General features: G+C 35.7%; 1 protein-coding gene across 1 annotated transcript; it reads left to right on the top strand.

The window, feature by feature from the left end:
- Positions 1 to 113: 113 nt before the first annotated feature.
- LOC113055927 (ATP-binding cassette sub-family A member 5-like) lies at positions 114 to 21,641 on the top strand. The gene is made up of 39 exons (XM_026222321.1): positions 114 to 284; positions 1,439 to 1,587; positions 4,017 to 4,206; positions 4,464 to 4,631; positions 4,815 to 4,912; positions 6,907 to 7,133; positions 7,221 to 7,362; positions 7,979 to 8,167; positions 8,705 to 8,852; positions 9,331 to 9,508; positions 9,841 to 9,899; positions 10,199 to 10,309; positions 10,445 to 10,620; positions 11,273 to 11,392; positions 11,472 to 11,610; positions 11,694 to 11,784; positions 11,902 to 12,041; positions 12,557 to 12,676; positions 12,847 to 13,048; positions 13,302 to 13,468; positions 13,568 to 13,695; positions 13,892 to 14,029; positions 14,128 to 14,241; positions 14,790 to 14,960; positions 15,091 to 15,204; positions 15,328 to 15,465; positions 15,565 to 15,633; positions 15,716 to 15,807; positions 16,016 to 16,139; positions 16,233 to 16,350; positions 16,437 to 16,528; positions 16,606 to 16,781; positions 17,308 to 17,383; positions 17,470 to 17,564; positions 17,730 to 17,849; positions 17,981 to 18,133; positions 18,511 to 18,590; positions 18,676 to 18,731; positions 18,845 to 21,641. The coding sequence occupies exons 1-39, from the start codon at positions 272 to 274 to the stop codon at positions 18,983 to 18,985; spliced, it is 5,022 nt and encodes a 1,673-aa protein (XP_026078106.1). The 5' UTR covers positions 114 to 271; the 3' UTR covers positions 18,986 to 21,641.
- Positions 21,642 to 23,590: the final 1,949 nt, after the last annotated feature.

Below are 23,590 nucleotides of genomic sequence, written 5' to 3'. Positions count from 1 at the left end.
CATAGAGTTGTGTTGATGACGTCGACACAACCAATCAGCGAAGTCCTACAAGTTCTGAGGGTCGTGATTGGTTTGCTTGACTCCGACGAATCACGAGTCTCGTAACTTGCAGCTCTGCGCTGATTGGTTGAAGAACTGGTCGGTCCAGCTGATGGCAGAGGCGCAAGTAGTGTTGATAACGCCGTCCTGGATTTCTTCCCTATTTATTTGTTAAAGGATATTTATTTGGAAAGGATACAGCGAATTTGGAGGAAAGGAAAGACATGTCTTAATGTATTTCATACGTAAGTGCACTTCCTTGTTTAAGCTTGAGGGAAAGCTGTTAGCTAGTTAGCATTAGCTGTCAGTGTTTACTCCCAGACCGCAGCGAACAAAACTCATTATTTTATCGACAGTTTTCACATTTGGTTCTAGTATTACAGGTACATTAGAAAAACACGTATTTTTTTTTTTTTAAAGAAGGAGCAAAAGCCCAACCCATTCGTTATTGACCTGAACCGCGCGCGCACGCGAGCACGCGCTACAAGTCGGGTGCACGAGACCTCCTGCACGCGCAGTGACATTTTGTGTACATTATTTCCTGTTTTTTTTTTTTGTTTTTATGTTTGTTCTTACCTGTTTATAGGTAGTTGTCAGCACATTGTAACGCTTCACAGGCTGCTTTCTCGAATGCATTCTTATCTGCTGTTACCTTTGGACTCACTTTTCCCCTTCTCTTTGCTTCGAAATCAGTATTGACCATTTTATCAGTCTTGACATGGGGAGCTTTGCGGACAATGTTTTAAAAAGTTTTAGAAAGTTTAATAGTTGCATATATGGGGGGAAAAATTCAAATATATGTTATACTGTAGTGTCTACTGTTTCAGCCACGGAATTTAATAATAATAATAATACACACTTTGCTAGATGTAAACTCCGATTAATGAGCAAATTCTTAAATATGAAGGAAAAAAGTTATAAATAAATTATAATATTTGATAATTACCTTTTTGTATTTCTTTATTTGTTTTCATTAATCAGTGGCGAAAGTGGGCTTCTGTAGTCTTCTGTACGTTAAATAAATATTGTATAGTTAATACAGTATTAAATAAAGCAGGAAGTTCAACAAAATTATAGTTATTAATTCTTCTGAATCATTATCAACATTTTAATTTCATTACCGTAAGATTAATTATAGAAGTGTGAATATTGATGCAACACATTCCACTGACAAATAAAATTCTGATTTTAATATGGGATCATTCCAAAAAGATATATATATATTAGACATTATCACATACTATCACATACTGTCATATCTTATCTTAGCTCTGCTTGCTGAACAGTATGAACTATGAGTTGTGAAGAAACACCCTAAAGTTGGCCTGACAAATTCAAAGGAATTATTGTTATTGTATTTATCTTTTTATAAATGAGAAGGATATTTGTTGTTTTGCAGCTGTGTCTGATCCATGTGCCAGTCAGCTGAAGCATGCTGGAAGAATGCAGCCCATAACCAAAAGAGATGCCGGAGTCTGGCATCAGACGAGAAGCCTGCTATACAAAAACCTGCTGATCAAATGGAGGACCAAACAACAGAGTCTCCAGGTGCCTTTCTTCTGTCACTCACATCCTTTCTTTGCCCCTTCAAATCTTCTGAGCATTTAATGCCTTTGTATATCTCCTCTGTTTGCTGGTATTGTGCTCCTTCTGAAGTTTATACAGCATATTCTTAAGGAATTCTTGGAAGTGAAGTGACCATTTCAATCCAGAGGTTTTGCAGATTTTAAAAGGTCTTAAAGTCTTAATTCACCCTTTCACAAATCAAGGTCTTAAATCATAGCAGAAAGTCTTAAATTCATAAAATCATTGCATAAAATGTTCCATGCATTGTGAAAATGTATATCTTCCTCAGTATTTTTGTCTTGTTTTCTTTCTTTGTTAATTAAAAAAATAATAATAATTAAGAAATGCAGCCTTGTTTTCTTAGAAATTCTAAGAAAAAAATGGTTATGAAAACTTGTTTTCCCAATGATTTTTTTTTTTTTTTTTAATTCTTAAACTCACTTAATTTGATCAGGTTCACAGAAATTAAGACTTGTCTTATGCACTTTTGCTTTTCAAATAAATTGATTAAAGATTTTAATCAAGTCTTGGTTTCAGAATCTTTTGCACTCGAAAACAAGACAAAAATACTGAGGTAGAATATCACTTTCAACATCAGTTATTTCCATATTCTTGCTATTCAAATAAACCTTTTTTTCTTTTTTTTTCTTTTTGGTAAAATAAATTTAAAAAGTATTGGAATTTGGCTGGACATTGTATTTGCAAACTTTGAAGTGTTGCTAACAATGCATTTTGTTCTAGGGCTGGAAAATAATGGTTAAACTGTTTTATTTTGCTCCAAAATTATAAATATCATTATTATTATTTTTTTTATTATTATTTTTTTTTTACATTTCATCAGCGTTATTGCACTTTCACACAAGCACAAATCAAAAGAATGTCAACTTGCATGGTTTGGTCGCAGGTTTATTCGCAGCAAATGTGTGAAAGAAAACAAACTGGCAGATATCACAGAAGGTGTCATGAACTGCATTGTTTATTATAATAAGAAAGTTTAGAATTTTTAAACTTGCATAATGTTTTTAAAGAACATTGACCTGTTATGTCGAAAGTCCAAGGGACTTTTTATTTCTCAGTTCATGGCCCCTTTAATAGATGGAGAGAAGCAGAAATCGTAATCACAATAAAAAAAAAAAAAAATCACAAATAAAATTAAAATAAGTTATCATGCTGCCCTGTTGTGTTTCTTAATATCTTTACTTACTCTTAAAGACCTGCAGAAACCCTTGCAGTCTGTTCAAAGATCCCTGACCTTTCTAAATGTGGCCTTGATCACAACCCTTTTTCCTCCAGAAGGATTTGTCCTGTTAAATGTATGTACAACACTTCTGGTCAAAGTTAAATGAGCAGTGCAAAATTACAGTTACCTAGACTGCTTAATAAAATCACAAGACTTAGCTGTCTTAATACCACTGATCTGTTGTAATTCCCATGCATCTGGATGAAATCTTCTTCCTACCACTCTGTTGACTCTTTACTGCCCAGAAGGTTATTTATTCTCTGCTTCGACTCAGAAAGAGAAAAGAAAAAATCCTCCAAGTCATTTCCCTTTTGATTTGGTCATGTATTTATTTTTTTATGTAAGGTAATTTTTGATGTATTTTATGTGTGTATTTTGTTTCGTGATGAGCCATATAAGAGTCTTTCAGAATTAAAAGGCTGTTAATGGGTGGGTGTTCTACTAGTTCATGTCAGAACCTGCCATCAATACTAAAGTACTTTTAAACCAACATTGTAAAAGGAAAATTGTTATGATACATTATGGTAAGCGGTTGGAAATGGAACAAAATGAATTGCATTATGAAGTAGTCGTGCTTGGGATTTTTGCCAACGATTTTCATCTCTGTATTGATTTTCCTGGAGGTGGAGATGGTGAAGCAAGTTGTATTGTTCAGAGTTCTTGGTTCTAGTGGGCTTCACATATGTGTATACTTCACATATTTTAGTTTACATTTCTAATAGTATAGTCTTGATTTTAAGGGAGAATCCAGTATTGAAATTCTTTAATCATGAAATCAGTCACTTTCTTCAGTGAGGTCTTGAAATGAATTTGCCAGAACTTTTTGCAACAAACATTGTAGTGCACATCCTCCAGGCACATTAAAAGCTAAACTCATGTCATGGTCTAGCAAATAAAGCCAGAGGGATGATTGGACACCCTCACTGGCACCCTTCTTGTGTTTATGGCCTCCCTAAGGCAGTAAATCAAGAGCTGTAGCTATGAGAACATGACAGTATGGATATCCTTTTTTTCTGTGGTCTACACAATATATCTTGACCCTATTTTGGAAGGTTTTGTAATTTTTTAAAATGTATAATTAGTTTTGTTTTGTATGTGTATTTGTAATTAGTTGTGTTTTGTATGTGTATTTCCATGTCAAATTTGAATTGTTCCTCTTCTTTTTTTGCAGGAGCTGATCTTGCCTTTGCTGCTCCTGGGCCTCCTCATCCTAATTAGCACCCTCAACCCTCATGTCTCATACGGCAGTATCAGCACTAAGGAGCTGGAGTACGAACGGGACCTGTCAATCAAAGGTCTTGGCTACACCCCTATCAACAATGTCACCAATCACATCATGGAAGAGGTGGCACGGGAACTGTGTAAGTCAGTTTTATTGGTGTCTTTCTTTAAATTAAACCAAAACAAACCAAAAAATGTGATGTTTAGTTTAACAAAATCACAAAAATATTTCACTGATCTATAACATTTATGCATAATTCAAAGTTATTGCATGGTGTATATATGTTATGTTACTGAATGCTTTGCTAATTAATGGTTTGATTCTGCAGTTTTTTTTTTAAAGTAGACCCACTGTGTGCTTTTTCTTTGTATTTGTTTGTGGGTATTGAATCCTCAGCTATGAATGAGCGATTAGAGATGTTCTCCACCGAGAAAGATTTGGAGAATGCCAGTCTCTATGAACCTGATGGATTTGTAGGAGTGGTCTTCTTGGACCAATTGTCGTACCGTCTGCGATTCCCATACAACCAGCTCCCTCTGCCTAGTGACTTCACTGAATCCATAAGTGAGTCTAACTCGGTGCTAATATCATGAAGCCACAGCAGCTGTGGCACCTGATTTAGCTTCTTCTTTGTTTAATTAGAGACCTCCTTTTTAATGTAAATGACATTAACTTTGCAACCGTTTGATCTATAATGAAAGGAATGAGTATGACAGGTTTTTGGTTTTTCTTTTCTCTGTTCCACAGCAAGCTGTTACACAAACTATGTCAACTGTCGGGCTGCCAACTACTGGTATTCTGGATTCATACGTCTGCAGTCTCTCATTGATGCTGCCATTATACAGGTTTGAAATGGCATGGATGAAAATTGATCAGCATTTAAGCATTTTAGCCATTAATATGCAGTGTATATATCTGCCTGCTGAAGTATCCGAGTATACTAGCATTTAACAGTTTATGCTCAGTAAAAATATTTTGAAAAGCAATAACTCCAGTCTTTACATGATTATATTATCCTTTAAAAGTTATTCTATGCTGATTTACAGCATCATTTTTTTATATTACTATCCATGTTGAAAACTGTTGTGCTATTGTGTACAGCCGTAATGTATGTTTTTGGTAGAATTCTTTAAAAGAAAGTTAAAAAAACAACAATTATTTAAGTTTTTGCTAGGCCTGGGCAATAAAACGGTATCTATTTATTAGGGCCGGGACTTTAACGCGTTAATTGAGATTAATTAATTACACAAAAAATAACGCGTTAACTAAGATTAATTAATTACAGAAAAAAAATTCCCGCATTTTTTATAACTTATTTTTGCACCGCGGAACGTTTCTCACTTGATGAGTTTCGTCGGACCGATACTGAAGCACCAACTAGCGTTCCCATATCACGCAGCACATCAAGTCTCAAGTATCACCTCAACGCAAAACATATAGCAGCTAGCATGGACTTTACACTTTATGTTGAACTATGTATTATTTTGTTGGTGCATCAGCTTATGTTGAACTCTTTATTGTTTTAGCCAAGGTTATTGAGAGTTGGACTTAGTATGTTATGGCCTCTGAAGCAACAGAGAGATGTTTTCTAATAGTCAAGGTTTCCAATGTTCTGAATGTAATTGACAGTATTGTGTATTACTTAAAAAACTCTTTACAGAAGGTTCCAGCACCTATAAGCTACCTGAATTTCTGAAATGTACTATTTCTAAATTGTTTCTAAATATGCTAATGCTACACTTAATGGCAAAAATTGCACTGGTCTGCTAGACTTGGTTGAACAAAAATAAACAATATTTTGTTGCTTAAGCTTATGTATTCAGTCATTATTCAATGGTATACTATAAATCCATGTGGAAAAAAATACTTCTCACTGTTCTCAGGTCAAATATTTATCTGCGATTAAAATGCGATTAATTAATTACAAAGCCTCTAATTAATTAGAATTTTTTTTTTAATCGAGTCCCGGCCCTACTATTTATCCATGGAACACCTTCTTCAATAACGATAGTAAAAATGGTCGATCTAGTTCACTGAGCACGAACACATGATTAATTGAGGGCTGTGATGAGGAGATTGTGAAAAAAAAAAATAGTACAAACAAAAATGTTTGAAAAAAAAACTGTGCAAAAATAGTACAAACAAATGCTGCATGAGATGTGGTGATGATGTAGTAAGGGATGTTGTTGCATTTTAATGTTTTGTTAGTCTAGCCCAGGAGACGTGCAGTTTCTGCGTTACTCATTCAAAATAGTAGAAAAATATATGATTGATTTTATGATATCAATTTATTTAATCAGAAACACAATCTTATTGTTATTTCTGTATTTTGCATACATTTTATTACAAGTAGGCTAACAGCGCCCCCTATGTAAATAAAGCGCCTCACAGGACGGGCATTAGGACCCGGAGGAGGCTGGTACTGCTGCATTCACTAGGAACAGTTGACTCTATTGCACACAGGATGCCTCCTACTGTCCTGGCATTCTCAGATTAAATGTTCAAAGCAATGAAACTAATCATCATTCAGGAAAAAATGTCAAGAATGACCACACTGCTGATGTTATCTTATCACTATGACACCCTGAGCACAACTGAGTTACTCATCTTATCGGCAAGGCATATCAGCATCATTTTTCATATCGGCCATTGCCGATATTTGCATTTAAAGCCATTATCGGCCAATTTCGATAACATTCCGATATTATCATGCATCCCTATTTAAAATTACAGTGTTTTATAATATAAATTTTTTACATTGCATTAATGGTAATAGGAAGTCACTGCTGAGTTTTGACATGATTTTTGCTTTCATAATATTGTCTTCATTCTTTTGCAGATGAAGACCAAACGTCCGGTGTGGAATGAATTAAAAGTGCGTGCAGTGATGATGGGGCATCCAGGTTCGGTGGAGGTCCAGAAGTTCCCTCACGCACTAATCTCCATATACCTAGTGTTGGCGTTTACACCCTTTGTCTCCTTCCTCATTGTCAATGTGGCAGCTGAAAAAGAGCAACGCTTGAAAGACACCATGGGCATGATGGGATTGTATGACTCTGCCTTTTGGTGAGTGTGCTCTCAACAGGACCTATTGTAATTCATAGCCAATTTAAATGTAAAAATGGTCCATTTGTAAACTTTTGCTTTCTTTAGGCTTTCATGGGGCCTTCTCTATGCTGCACTAGTGACAACCATGTCCATTCTCATGGCTGTTATAGCAACCTGCACACCCCTGTTCTCCAACAGCAACTTCTTTGTCATCTTCCTTCTCATTTTCCTCTATGGAATATCCTCTGTAAGTCCTAGCAACCCTCCAGTCACATCCTGAACAATAGCGATTCTAAGGTTTAGAGAGTGCAAAGCAATTTAAATGGCTGTGCACTCATTTGGCATCAAGTCTCGATTTCTGCCTACAGTGAGATTAGTCCTGTGAGTGATAGACTAATCTGAGTTTATAATGAATATGTTATCAGTTTTCGTTTTCTAAGGCTAAATTGCTTTTTGCTGTGTTGGTTTTCTTTTGCTTCAGCAGGGTGTGACTGTACTGGTAAAATATCTGACAGAATGCAAGTTTTTTTTTTTTCTCTCTTGCTTTTCCTAAGAAAGCATTTGCTACAAAGTTGTCAGCAGTAAAGTGTATTTTTCTTCAAGAAATGAAACCTCATTTGCAAGTTATTTCCATAATGTAATATTTCTGAATGCAGCAGGATATTAGATGAGAACCAAATGCAGGACAGGTCTTGGTTTTATCCATTGGGAGTTAATAGTATTGTGAAAAGTGGTGCCTATGTGAAAGATTAAAATATAAAAAAATAAGTTTTTTTTCTCTCTCATTGAGGAATCAATCACAATTAAACCAGGAAAGTTATATTTTAATTGGGTTTTAATTTTCCCATTTCTTAATCCCACAGATTTTCTTCTCCTTCATGTTGACCCCTTTGTTTAAGAAGCCCAAGTTTGCAAGTACAGTTGGCTCTATGTTGACAGTGGTGTTCGGATGCCTGTCTCTTTTCACTGTGCTGATGAGAGATTTCCCACAGTCAGCTGTGTGGCTCCTCTGCCTTCTGTCTCCCAGCGCTTTCTCTATTGGCATCGCCCAGGTAACACACTTTTCCGCAAACACACTCCATGGTGTCTATGGTTTAAATGGAGTCACCTAGGTTATAGGACTGTTTGCCAAGAAACACATATGAGAACAGTGAGGTTTTTTTTTTTTGTTCTTTTTTTTTTTTATTAATACTTTTAATCAGCAAGGATGTGCTATAATTAACAAAAGTGACCGTAACAATGTTTATAATGCTACAGAATATTTCTATTTAAAATATATTCTGTTGTTTAAAACTTTTTATTTTTATTATTATTATTTTTTTTTTTATTTTTTTATCAAAGAAATATGGAGAAAAAAATCAGCACAATTGATATAAGCATAGATAATCAGAAATGTTTTTCAGCCACAAAATCAACATATTAGAAGTATTTCTGAAGCATCATGTGACACTGAAATGTAATAAATAGAAAACAGTTACAGTATGTAAAAAAACATACCATTCAGAAGTTTGTGGTCTGTATGTAGTAAGTCAAAAATCCCATTTATCAAATGGAGTGTACATTCTGGAAGGTTTTGTGTGTCTGTGTAGGTGGTGTATCTGGAAGCTCAAGGGGACGGTGCAGTGTTTTCCTCTCTGGGCAATGGTCCTCACGCCCTCTATGTTCCTATGGTCATGCTGTTCTTGGACTGCATTCTCTATCTGCTTTTAGCCATGTACCTGGACCAAGTCTTACCAGGTGACTAGAGTCAAAAAGCATTTTTCATGAACCGTTTAGCACAACAAAAATCATCTTTGTGATTTTAGTAGAATTCCACTTCTTAACCGAGTTTATATTTAGGCATCGTATGCAAATTTATTCCAATGCAAAGTCATTTGCTCAGCCAGCAAAACAAGACTGTTTGGTCAAAGTCAATGTAATGTGGCTCCAAAAACGATTTTGACACTTGATACACAAGATTTTTTTTTTTTTATTGACCATAAAATATTAATAATTTTCTTAAAAGGAAGATTGCACTAGCACACCTTTCTAGCTGAACACTTAAAAAATGTGTTAGTTTATACTGTAAATGGGATAGTCTGTTCTCTTAAAAGGTTAAAAAAACATGCAGATTCCATGTGGCTGCAGTAAAGAATACACACAAATTTGTGTTATAACTTAACTGGGATGGAGGCGTTTGTGACATTCCTACATATATGACCATTTCTTCCTTCAGGCGAGTTTGGCACAAGGCGCTCAGTGCTGTACTTCCTACAGCCATCCTATTGGTCAAAGCGGAGGAAGCGTTATGTGGAGGTGAGCTCTGTGTACGAGGGCGAGGTGAACGGAACCCCTGTGAATGATGAATCTGTGGAGGCGATTTCTTCTGAGTTTAGAGGAAAAGAGGTTATCAGGTGCGGACTTGACTCAAAAAAAAATTATCAGTTGTGCATAACTATTTTTACAGCATTTTAGTGTATTTTACCATATTGTACAGTTTTACAAAAAATCATTTCAAAATTCATTCATTCATTCATTCTATTCTCAAAGTATCTTTATCTACAAACTACAAAAGCTAGTCAGTATTTGCAGACCAGTGAAGTAATGCAGTTTGAGGAAAGGGAGCTTCAAAGCCTGGATAGATTTGGCCTTGAAGAGAGTTGGCATGCAGCCAGAACAACCATTTAATATTCATTTCCGTGTTTATTTATTTATATATATATATATATATTTTTTTTTTTGTTAGGATCTGCAATATCCGTAAGATCTACAGCGAGAAAGACACCAAAGTGGAAGCTTTGCGAGGTGAGACTTCCCACCGGTGTCCAAATCGTGACATTTTCATTGTTTGTGTTACAACTAGTATATTCATCCTCTTGCTCAGCACTTATGGATTTTAAAACTGAATTACTTCTTGTATACTTTAGAAAAAATGCTTCTAATAAGCACATAATTGTATTTGCAACCCTTTTTACTTCCATAGTTCTAAACCGTCCCATACTGCACTTGATGTTGACTTGGTTTTAAAAATGTAGTTCATGAGGAGACTTCTGGCTCTAATTTGTTGGTGAATGTATTGTTTTCTGTCTGTTTGTGATCTGAAGGTTTGACTTTTGACATCTATGAGGGTCAGATCACTGCCCTGCTGGGTCACAGTGGAGCAGGAAAATCCACACTCATGAACATCCTGTGTGGCATCTGCCCCCCTACAGAAGGTCAGACATGGGATGCCTAGCTGCTAATTTTGATTTTTTTTGTCAACACATTTTACTGGGTCTCTATACCTTGCAAAAACTGTAGTTGTACTGCTCCTACACTCACAATTCTGTTATTTTGTATTTTGTGCATAGGCACTGCAACCATCTATGGCACTCCTGTGGCAGAGATAGCGGAGGGGGCCGAGATGAAACAGCTGGTTGGTATATGTCCCCAGTTCAACATCATCTTTGATGTGCTCACTGTAGAGGAACACCTGAGGATCTTCGCTGCCATCAAAGGGATCCTGCCCTCTGATATTGACAGTGAGGTAGGAACTCCAAGTGGATCTAGAGACCACATCAGCTGACTGCATGTTGACTCTTTGTATGGGAAATTCAAAAGCAAACCTCATACTATAATGCATCAAAAGAGCTGATTTGACATCAACTCCACCCTGCATGTTTAATTACATTCATTATACAAACGTATAATCTATTTATTTATTTATTAATGTTTGTTAAAGTAGTCTCTTATGCTCACGAGTGCTGTATTTATTTGATAAAAAAAAACTGTTTTCTATTTTAATTTATTTTTAAAATGTTTATTCCTGTGATGGCAAAGCAGACATTACTTCAGTCTTCTGTGTCACATGATACTTCAAAAATCATTCTAATATGCTGATTTGTTTTGAGAATCGTGATGCATTTCTTTTAGGATTATTTGAATAGAATCTTACAAAAGTACAGCGTTTACTTAAAATTGAAATCTTGTAATCTGCAAGTCCTTACAGAGTCCTTACTGTCACTTTTGACCAATTTAATGGGTCCACTCGGAATAAAAAAAAAAAAAAAATCTTATAAAACAGTTTTACTGACTTTCTGAAAAACCTTTAGTTGGTTAAGTATTTAGAAATATCTTAAATAAAGGCAGAAACATCCATTTATCTTCATCATTTTGTTTTGTTGTCATTTCTTTTTAAGGTGAGAAAAGTTCTAAGGGATCTGGATTTAGAAAAGATTATGGACGCTCAGGCAAAGAACCTGAGTGGAGGTCAAAAGAGGAAGCTCTCTGTGGGCATAGCAATTCTCGGAGACCCAAAGGTAAATGACGGCTTATCCCTTTGACTTTTTGTTTGCTTATTTATCCCTCTCCCTTAGTGTCTTTTTGCTTCTGAATCAGATCCTCCTTCTGGATGAGCCAACAGCTGGTATGGACCCAGTGTCTCGGCACCAGGTCTGGTCCTTACTGAAGAGCCGTAAAGCAGGCAGAGTCACTGTACTCAGTACTCATTACATGGACGAGGCAGATATACTTGCGGGTACTTTTATCATTTTTTATTTTTCTTCCATCAGTCATCTATGTCTCAATCTTACACACCTCTGTTCATTTTCTGTCAAGCAGATCGTAAAGCTGTCATCTCTCAAGGACAACTGAAATGTGTTGGTTCCTCTTTGTACCTGAAGACCAAGTGTGGGGTTGGCTACCATCTTAGGTGAGTTCTTATGTACTATAAATAGTACATAATACATGTACTTTTTTTTTTTTTTTTTTTCTTCCTGTCACCCATTGCTGCTGCCACATTAACATTGTGATTCTAAACCTCCTCTAGAATGTCTGTAACTGAAGGCTGTGAAGTGGAGAACATCACATCACTGGTCAAGCAGCATGTTCCCAAGGCTCAGTTGTCAAGGCAGCAAGAGGCTGAGCTTACATTCACATTGCCTTTCGAGAGCATGGACACTTTCCCAGGTCTCGCTTCTATTTGCCCTCATGTCACCATCTGTTATGTGCCACACTGCCATATGCCCTGCGGAGCAACAGATTGTTTCATGCTTTCACCAGGACTGCGGTGGTGTTTTATTGGGGCTGTTTTAATATCTGTCTTGTCATATGAAGTATCGGTGGAGTGTTTACTTCATGCTTACAGTTTGATTTATTCACTTTCATATCATTCCAAAACTGTATGACTCGGGGTTTTTCACTCATTGAATGGAAAAGTAAAAAAACCTGAATATTCTATAAAAATCCCTTTTGTTCCATTTATGGAACACAATCATACGGGTTTGGAACGACATGGAGGTTAGTAAATGATGACAGATGTATAGTATTTATTTATTTTACTTACTTTATTTGTGTGTGTGAGCTTCAGTTATTTTAAGAATTATTTTGGTGTGCGTGGTTAGTTTTTCTTGTTTCTTGCAATCCAAAAAGATGAATATCTATGGTTCCTAAACTCTTCTCGTCTCCCTCACATTGCACTCCAGGGCTGTTTGCAGAGTTAGACTGTCGACCTGACCTGGGTATCATTAACTACGGTGTCTCCATGACAACGTTAGAGGATGTATTCTTGCGTCTGGAGGCAGAGGCAGAGGTGGATCAGACTGGTAAGATATCCACCTACTTAAACTGATTCAAAGCATCTCTGTTCGAAATATCAGTTTTAAGATCTGCTATTTATTATCTTCCTGTTTGACATAACTACATAAAACTAATCAGTATTATAGTGAATTGCTCTAGAGGTATATCACCCTCTCGTGTTTTCCTTCATTGATAGACTACAGTGTGTTTAACCAAGAAAAGCTGGAAGAGGAGGGAGACGTGTCCTCTATGGATGAGACAGACCAGCGGCTGCTGACGTTTTCAGACAGCAGGCAGGATGCAGTAACCGGACGTGCCCTCTGGAGGCAGCAGTTTAGCACGGTGGCTTGGCTGCACATGCTCAACCTACAGAGAGAGAGAAAACCTTTTATTTACAAGTGAGCAAATGCTTCCAAGTACTAGTTGATCATGTTTGCCTTTCGGTAGTACACAGTACATGCATACTATTCAGAACACATTTAAAATTCTTGCAGACCCAAAATTATATTTATATTGAATCAGACCCAGGCCATACCTTAACGTCATAGAGGAAAAGGATGCAATCTTAACGAACTGTATCTTAATAATCAATATTATGCATGTGTTATACAAAGCTATAAGTCATAATTTTTTCTCCTCTCTTTTACCCAGTTTGACACTGTTCCTGGTTTTCTTGTCTGCAATGCTGATTCTGTCCGTGGCCACGGGAAACATTCAGATTCATTCTCCTGAAAGACTGTTTTCACCTATATACCTGCTGCACCGCAACGAGGCTCCTCGCAAATACACCACCAGCCTGCTCGTGCAAAACTCCACCGGTCAGTGATAATACTTGTATATATTATATTGACAACTGTTGACTATTCACATTAACCAATTCAAGTCTTGGTTCATGTAAAATCTGTATGTTGTGGTAGATTCTGACCTGTCAGGGTTCATCCAAAATCTGGCGTCTCAGGACATTAAAGTGGAAATGATGAAAAAACCGGACTACATGTCTGCTGCACCTGTCAGCGCCGCCATCAACGTGACCGGATCCAGTAAAGTGAGCCTTCCAGTACAATTGGCTAGCCTTTCTTCACTTTTATACTCCACAGTTTGAGTTTTAGAAATACATTTCTCAACAATGCATTGTTCTGAAATTATTGTATTTTTAATTTCAAAAATAATTGAAACTCTTGCTGTTCTTCGATAACTTTATTTAACCCCTCTTGTCCTCCCTCGTTGTTTCTCAATTCCAGGATTTTAGCTACATTTTAGCTTTTAACAGTACCACGGTGCACTCCTTGCCCATGGTTGTCAATGTGCTCAGTAACGCTCTCCTGAGGGGTTTTAACGGCACCGGAAACATTAAAACATGGACTAAACCCTTCGACTATGTGAGTGTAGTGCATCAATACACTCAAGTCCCTGTACATAAATACTGCTATTATTGTTTCTTGTAAGTGTCAACTGCTCTATTCTTTCTGCATTTTAGCAAATCCCTGATAAGACGTCCTATGCACTGGTTTACATTGAGGCTGTAATTCTTGGGATGCTGGCTGCAGGGATGCCAGCCTATTTTGCAATGGACCACACAAGAGACAAAGAGGTATATATTTGTGCTGTAACTTCATGTAATGATGGTTAGAATTTTTTTTTTTTATTTTAACAAAAAAAAAAAGTAGTAATATTTTCTGCAAGAATGTTTTAATTTGATAAAAAATGACAAACACATTTTACAGTGTTACAAAAAAAAAAAATATATATATATATATATATAAGGCAGTTCTTTTGAAATTTCCTGATAAAAGCAAATCAGCATTTCAGAATGATTTCTGAAGGATCATGTGAAACTGAAGACTGGAGTAATGATGCTAAAAATTCAGCTTTGCATCACAGGAAATAATGTTCTGTTTTAATACATTTTTAAAATGTTGTTATTTTAAAGTGTTGTTACATTCCATATTACTGATTTTAATGTATTTCTGATGCAGCCTTGGTGAGCATAAGAAACCTTTTTCAAAACCGCTGGGGTGACCTTAAATAACCAGCTGTAAAGGCTTGATTTTATCACAATGTCTCTTCAATAATATTTCAGTGTTTTTACAGTGAATGCAACCTATCTATCTTCACTTTTTTTTTTTTTTTTATCATCAGTTGAAGTGTCGCTCGACCCTGAGGATCTCTGGTCTTGTTCCTTCAGCGTACTGGTGCGGTCAGGCAGCTATTGATGTCCCTTTCTATTATCTTATCTTAATCTGTATGACCAGCACCCTGTTTGCCTTCCATTCTACAAACCTGCTAACCTTTTACAATACCTTGTCTGTGGTAAGAAAATGCTACATCCAGCTTCCTTTGCATTTTTCTAAAATAGAATTTATTTAAGCTTCAAGAGCAGAGCAGATATTAGCATTATCATATAACAACCGCTCAACTACTATCTTTATTCTATTTTCAGGCTCTGTGTCTGATTGGCTTCGCTCCAGCCATGGTTCTCTTCACATACTGCGTATCCTTCATGTTTGTCAAAGTCCAGAGCAATAGGGACTTCTTCTCAGTGGTCTCCATGATGGTGAGACTTCAAGAACCTTTCCAACTTTTCAGTGGTGTGAAAACACGGAAAATTATCTTTCTTATTCAAATATATCTGTAGGAAGGTATTAAAGCGATTTCTTTTTTTTCTTTTTGTCCATAGTTGTGTGTGGTTTCTGCATCAATAGTCCAGATGGCCCTTGTGAATGAGAGTCCTGTTGTGGCTCGTATCCTACACAATGCACTGTGTTTCTTCAGTCCACTCTACCCTCTTATGGGCTGCCTTAACTGCATTACCATGGTAACACTTTACTACTTACAGGACTCCTTCTATTCAGTGTCTGATAACATGGATGAAATATCCCTAATGTAATTGAACCTAATGTCTTTTTCATTCTAGGTCACCTTCCTTCAGTCTCCTCATGAAGACGATTTCCCATGGAAGAACCTCTTCATCTCTGTTGTGTCTGTAAGTTACTGTAAATATCGTTTTTTTGTCTCAAACTGTTTTATAATGTCTTCTTTGCACTGAATCTTTTTGTCTTCTGTAGCCGTATATCCAGTGTATTCTGATGCTCTTCATCCTGAGATGGCTTGAGATAAGATATGGAGGGAAGACGATGAAGAATGACCAGATCTGCAGGTCTGTCTTAAACTAAAAGAAATAAAATGGCAGACAAGTTGTACTACATCTGAGCTCATGTTTTGCATTTTACTGTCTGGGAATTGTGTCATGTCGTGCCACATCCAGTGTAGACACAGTGTTAATGTGAGCTTTCTGTTCTAAGGTCCGTTAGTTGAACCCAGATTACTAAGAAATAGAGCTTGATCACTGATCTGTTGTTTTCCAGGATTTCCTCCCAAGCAAAGAGCAATGCTCAGCGAAACCCAGAGGAGAGCATGAGTGAGGATGAGGATGTTCAGGTGGAGAGAGCTCAAGTGAAGGAGGCGCTAACTTGTCAGTGCTGTGAGGAGGTATAGCCCCACTTTTCTGTAAATCGTAGAGTCTTAAGAGTCTCAAATCACGTTATTGTTCAATAACCTTTTTAATATGGAAAACTTTTCCAGAAACCAGTGGTAGTGGTGAGTAATCTCAGGAAACAGTACAAAGGCAAGAGGGAGGGCTTCTCACTCAGCAAGAGAAGAAATGTGGCCACTAAGAACATCTCCTTTTGTGTTCGCAAAGGTGGAGTCTGCCTCTGATTGGATGTACTGTAAGTGTTGGTTTTAAATAGAGCAAGCAAATGTTAATGAAAAATGGCCTGTTCTCAGGTGAGGTTTTGGGTCTGCTGGGACCAAATGGAGCAGGAAAGAGCACTATCATGCACATGCTGTCTGGAGACACTGAACCCACTGCTGGACAGGTTTGGGCTCAATCTCTCTGTTTCTTGCTGGTTATGAGTTCATTGTGTGCTGACTAAAGCTTGACATTTATTTTTAGATTCTGATGGGAGATTATGGCACAGACTTCCAACCAGTGGAAAACCCCTTGGAGCATGTAGGGTACTGTCCTCAGGTGAACCCTCTGTGGCCTAGAATCACTCTACAGGAGCACCTGGAGATCTATGCTGCTATCAAGGGGTTACATCAGCGTGATATCCCAAACATCATCAAGCGGTACCAAATCTCTTAAAAAATATATTTTACATTTACACTACCATTCAAAGGCTTGTTGTCAGAAAGATAGATTTTTTTAAGTCTTAAATATTGAGCTCTTAGTATTTTGTATGTTTTATTTAATATTGAATATTGAATTATCAGCAACCATTACTATTTGATAAATAATAGAGAATTTAGAAGCGTTTACTGTAACTTTTAATCAATTTACTAGTATCTTAAAAAAAAAAAAAATAGAACAACATTGGTTTTAAATACTGCATATGTAATGTTTTTAGTAAACCACCACAGCTGCTTTTTGGATTTGTAGTAGTTATATATATATATATATATATATATATATATATATATATATAATATATAATTTATGTATTACTTATTTATTTATTTTATTAAGTTAATCAAAATAAATGCATTTTATTGACTAGTGTACTTTTTGATGTGAACAGATTTTCTAGATTACAGTATGACCACCAAAGCAATGTTCAAGGTTTAACTATGTTGTGTGTGTGTTTGTCTTTAACAGTGTTGTGAGTGCTCTAGAGCTGAAGGATCATCTTTACAAACAGGCAAAAAACTTGTCTGCAGGTCTAAAGAGGAAGGCAAGTCATTCAGTTCAGTGCCATTATCAAAATAAGATTTTGTGGATTTTAGGTAAAAAAATTTTTTTTTATCTTTTTCATTCTAGCTGTGCTTTGCACTAAGCATGCTGGGAAATCCTCAGATAGTTCTGTTGGATGAACCATCTTCAGGAATGGATCCCAAATCAAAACAGCGCATGTGGTAAAATATTCTACTTTGTGTTAAGTTATTTTAGCTTATGTATTCTAAATGCTATGATATATAATATAGATAGATGTGTGTGTGTGTGTGTGTGTGTGTCTGTCACATGTACATATAAAAACAGATGTCTGCAAAAATTAACATTTCTGTGGTTCCTTTCAATAGGAGGGCGATCCGTGCTGCCTTTAAGAACAAACAGCGAGGAGCCCTTTTGACAACCCACTACATGGAAGAGGCGGAGGCTGTGTGTGACCGTGTGGCCATCATGGTTTCTGGTCAACTAAGGTGGGACTAGAAGACAGATAAAAGCCTCCGCTAAATATGACATGGATTAACATGCACTTAAAGAGAATCTTGGGCAAACAAGTAAAGCAGAATAGAAAGCTTGTAACATTTTGTTATGTTGCCCCCTGCAGATGTATTGGCTCAATACAGCACCTGAAGGGGAAGTTTGGGAGAGGCTACAGCTTAGAGATTAATCTCAGGGAGGAGCTCACAGGTCTCCAGCAGGTAGCACTGTTGCACAAAGAGATACTGAAGATATTTCCTCACGCTGTTCGTCAAGACAGGTAAGATGTGTCTGAAAAAGATAAGAAATTAAATGGGTGAAAAAAAAAGATGTCAAATTGACAAAATTAGAATTTAAAACCTCTGGGATTGAGAAGTGTGCGTGTGTGTGTGTTTGTACTGATATATATGGTTTGAGGACACAAATGTGTTTAATGATATGGGCACTGACATGGTTTATGAGGACACCTCCTGTGTCCCAGTAATACAAAAGGCTTAATAAAACCCATACAAAACAGTGTTTTATGAAATTCAAATATATCCAGTAAGGTTGGTGTAGGTGATAGAAATTACAGTTTGTACAGTATAAAAACCATTACCCCTATGGAGAGTCCCCGTAAACCACAAATGCGAATGTATATGTGTTGGATCTTTGCAGTTTTGCCACTCTGATGGTGTATAAAATCCCAATGGAAGATGTGAAGTCACTAGCAAAGTCTTTTGCCCAGTTAGAAAATGGTAAGAAATGGATATCATAACAACCACGCAGTTTTTATGAAGAATTAAAAATACAGATTTTCACCATTCTCCTTTTTCTTCACAGCAAAACAAAACTTTAACTTTGAAGAGTACAACTTCTCCCAGTCAACTCTTGAACAAGTATGTCACAATATTCGGAAGAAATAAATAAAAAGATCTGTGTATATGTAAATTTAGTTTGTGAAAAACTGACTTTTGCAGTACTCGTCTGTAATCGTATACCCGTTTTGCAGGTTTTCATGGAGTTCGCTAAAGAGCAAGAGAATGAAGAGGAGGAGGTCGGATCACTTAGCACGACTTTTCAATGGCAGAGACTGAGACAAGATGGCCCTGTATCCATTCATCACGCTGACAGCATAGTACACCAGCTATGAGCCAATCCTGTCCAGCTTTCCCTGAAGCGTTGTTCCCTTATTTTTCCCTCCGTCTCTCTCTATCAGTCTGCATGTGCCGTCCTTTGCCTTAAGAGCCTTAAACTGATGGGACTCACAGGACAATAGACTGTGGATACTCCAGTGACCACTAGCACACATACAGGACACATGTGTGCATGTGTGGGCTGTGAAACTCGCTTTGGCTCTGGTACTGGCACTTGCTTAGATGGAATCTGACATGTGACTTGAGTGTCAGCAGTTAAAGCCGAGCAAGACTTGGCAGTTCTCTTTGTTGTTGTCATTTTTGTTTTTAATGAAGACATTTTATTTTTAAATTCCACTCTCTGTAATTTCTTATATCTTCCATTCACCTGATGTATATCAAACACAACGTTCTGTTGTTTCCATATACACGATGTCGGTCACTAGGAAATGAATTGCATGGAGCAGGTTCCACATTATTACCAAAGTCTCACTCACATCGACACCGAAACAGTGCTCTTTGGTGTCTGTAGCATGGGATATAAACTTGCGTCTCTGTGTGTATGGCTATCTGACGTTATTATCTGTTTGTGTTGTGGTAGGGTACGTTTCCAGACAGGAGAATCTCATTATTAACACTGGCAGCATTAACACTGAGATTTACCAGCATGTATGGGGCTGCTCTCGTTTCTTGTAACCCTTTTTTAGGGCAGAGTGGCCCTGCCGGTGCATGAAGCCTCTTCTGTCTCTGCTGCACCCGGGAGATCCACAAGTCTCCTTTCTTAAACACCAGCACGTGTTTCAGGCTTTCACACAGAGCTCTCCAAAGAAAAACAGGGCTAAGCACTCACAGTGAGTCAGCAAGTGGGTTATCAAGATGATGAAGAACTTCCCTCTGTCATCCCTTTCTTTAGGAGCAGTTTTAAATGTTTAGAATCGGTAGCTTAAGAATGTAGTTCTCTCAATCCACACCGAACCATATCGCACTCCAGATTAGTCGCATACTGCTGAGTAAGGTCTTTTATTTGATCGTTTTTTGTTAACAGAAGTAATGATACTGTAGGAACCGTGAGTCTTGAATGTACAGTGGGTGAAGTTTTATAGTAAATCATTGATGTGGGTTTAATGTATCTAGTGTAAGTCTTCGGTTTTGGGAGCCAGAATGACTTAATGTTGGTTGGTTCTCATTCAAGAGGGTCCATCTTTTTGTACCTTTTAGAATATTTTTGTTTAAATGGAAAAATTATTAAATGATCGCTTTTCTTTTTGTTTGCTAATAATATGTAATACTAAAATTTATTCTCTGTGTGGCACATTGGAGAATGCCTTTCAAGAGTAAAAAAAACAATTCTAACCTAAAGGAACAGTATTGTTTTATTAATTTTTAAGCTTTAATGGGTAATACTTTAAAACAAGGTTCTGTACATTTAGTTAATGCAACAGCTAATGACAATTGATAACAGCATTTCATTAATCCCACTTTATTATTCCCCGTGTTTATTTTTCTTAAAATTGTTCATATTTTTAAAAGCATTTTGGTTTTGTTGATTTATGTTATGAACAAAACTTGTATTAATTAATGCTAACTAATTAAACATCATTGTAAAGTTAGTATTACCAATTAATGTTATTCTTAATTTGCGTCAGTGAGCTGCCCTTCTCATTTCTCTTCAAATAGGTTGAAATATTGAAGCTAATACACATGTATTCTACTCTCAACAGGAAGTGTTTTCATTTCACAACTCTACAAACATGCTTTTCCACTTGGTGCGTTTTTGTCCAGTAGATGTTTCTTTATTCTTCTCTGAGCGATGACTATGCTGAACCGTGCATTGGTATTAGGAACTCTGCCCCATGTGCTGGTTCTCTTGTTGGTAGAACCTCTAAAAGATGTTTGCTAGGTGTTTCATGGGTACTCTTGTAGATGGGTTTTATTTTTCCGTTTATACTCCGTTGAAAATTGTGTACATTTGGACCTTTAACCCTAGCTGAATGTGAAAGGTTGTGTATATAGTGTTGTTTGGAGCAGTCCTCAAAAATTGTAATCCGTGCCAGGTTGGCATGTTATTGTGGACTACATTTTTTTATTTTTTGGCTTCATCTTACAAAGTTTGATTTCCAGTTGGTCAAACACTTGGATGGTCTTATTTTTAGAGGCACACAAATCAACCTCTGTAGCATCTAAAGTACTGAAAAGATTTAAAGGAATAAAAAGATGTCATTGTAATCGAGAAATTATGGTTGACATGCACAGCAGACACAGTGAATTTGTTAAGGGATTTAATTGTAATTTTTGCACATATTTAACCTGTAATGTATTACATTTTCTGTAACATTTACACTGACCAGTTTAGTCTTTGCTGGACTGGGATGGAATGGGATGATTATATTGAACACTATCTAACATCTATTTAACCAAGACCTTTATTTCCTCCAAAGTGCAATATATGAATACTTGTGCGTGTGAGTATTTATTGCATTATGTAGACCGTGTCATTGCAAACTGCAATATTACTGTTGTCTCGTGTGAACTCAAATGTGTCTTGCAGTACAATGTAGCCACAAATATGTAATCTTTTAGAACGCTTTGCACTCTCTTCCCCTAGTGCACATTTACTGGCCTTTGTATGCAAAAATTCTGTTGGAAAATAAATTGTGTTCAGGATGTTGTTAATTTTTGGACTAATCGGTGTGAATAAGTTGATTGGGTGAAAAATGGGTTCTGGTCAGGTAAAGGAATTCTTTTGTTTCCAGTTATCCTGCTCTACAAATCAATACTAAGTTCTTGAGATAAGACAACGATAAGATTATTCTTGTCGCAACACTTGTTTTAGACATAAAACAAACGATTTGTTTTTGAAAGAAGTCTCCACCAAAGTTGCATTTATTTAATCAAAAATACTGTAAAAACTGAAATATTTTTACAATTTAAATAACTTTTCTATTTGAAATCCTTTTTAATGTAATTTATTCCTGTGATGCTAAGATGAATTTTCAGCATCATTACTCCAATCTTAAGTGTCACATGATCGTTCAGAAATCATTCTAATATTTGTGACCCTAAACCACAAAACCAGTCACAAGGGTCATTTTTTTAAAATTGAGATTTATCTGTAATCTGAGTGTGCAAAAATAATAATAATATTAAGTATTGATAAAATCACCTTTAAAGTTGTCCAAATGAAGTTCTGAGCAATGCATATTAGTAATCAAAAATTAAGTTTTAATATATTTACAGTAGGAACTTTACAAAATATATTCTTGGAACATGATCTTTACTTAATATCCTATTTTTGGCATAAAAAAAAAAAAAATCTATAATTTTGATCCATACAATGTATTTTTGTCTATTGCTTCAAATATACCCCAGCGACTTACAGTAAGACACATTTCTTATTCATTATCAGTCCATTGTAAAAATGGTTGGAAGTTTTTTCTTTAGCATTTAAAATCTTTAAAATGCTTTCTATTTATTACTGTATGCAGTAAACAGATACAGATTGCTTTTCAACAATTACTAATGCATTTTAAATTAATATGAACTAAGATGAATAAAAGCTGTAGAAATATTGTTCATTGTTAATATTTACCAATGCTAGTTACCGATTTCTATAATGCAAAGAACTGAACTGTTCTAATGATTATAATGTTGTGGGAAGAAAGATGTCACTTTTTTCACTAGTTTTTTCTGCTTTGCTTTCCTTTGAATTCCATAAAAAAAAATACATTTCTGATTTCTGTTTGTGCAAGAAGCAAGTTTTTCCAATTCCTGAAGGACATTTTTTTTTGTGGTTGTATTAAAACGGCTACAGAATGTGCTCAGTCCACCACCTGCTGCTCAACATTTGATTCTCAGGTCCCTTCTGTAAACAAGATGCGTAACATTCATTCATTATATATATATATATATATATATATATATATATATATATATATATATATATATATATATATATACAGTATATATATGTATATATATATATATATATATATATATATATATATATATATATATATATATATACAGTGTATATATATATATATATATATATATATATATATATATATATATATATATATATATATATATATATATATATATATATATAGAGTGTATATATATATATATAGAGTGTATATATATATATATAGAGTGTATATATATATATATATATATATATATATATATATATATATATATATATATATATATATATATACTGTATATACTGTATATACTGTATATATATATATATATATACTGTATATATATATGTGTGTGTATATATATATATATATATATATATATATATATATATATATATATATATATATAAAACCTAAAGCTGTGTAACCTAAAGCAAACTTAACAGCAGGAGTAACAAAGTGTTCCACCATGTGGTTCTTTGGATAAATCCAATCAGTTTACTGTATACTTGAGGTGTTTTTAAAGGTACAATTTGTAAGATATTTGCAGTAAAATTTCCAAAAACCACTAGGCTAGTGTTATATATATTTGTCCAGCTGATTTCTAACAATACATCTTGTAGCAGAACTTCACTTGCGTTAGCATTCCCATTGACTCCCATTCATTTTGGTGTCACTTTGAATAACTTTACATCT

Source organism: Carassius auratus, chromosome 37, assembly GCF_003368295.1.
Source record: "Carassius auratus strain Wakin chromosome 37, ASM336829v1, whole genome shotgun sequence".
NCBI lineage: Eukaryota > Metazoa > Chordata > Actinopteri > Cypriniformes > Cyprinidae > Carassius > Carassius auratus.
Note: the sequence above shows the minus strand (reverse complement) of the source record. Positions and strands in the feature narration are given on the sequence as shown.

Coding starts and splice junctions, on each gene's coding strand:
- LOC113055927 (XM_026222321.1), top strand. Junction 8,853..9,330: donor CCTGGACCAAGTCTTACCAG/GTGACTAGAGTC, acceptor TTCTTCCTTCAG/GCGAGTTTGGCACAAGGCGC. Junction 16,529..16,605: donor CTGAACCCACTGCTGGACAG/GTTTGGGCTCAA, acceptor ATTTATTTTTAG/ATTCTGATGGGAGATTATGG.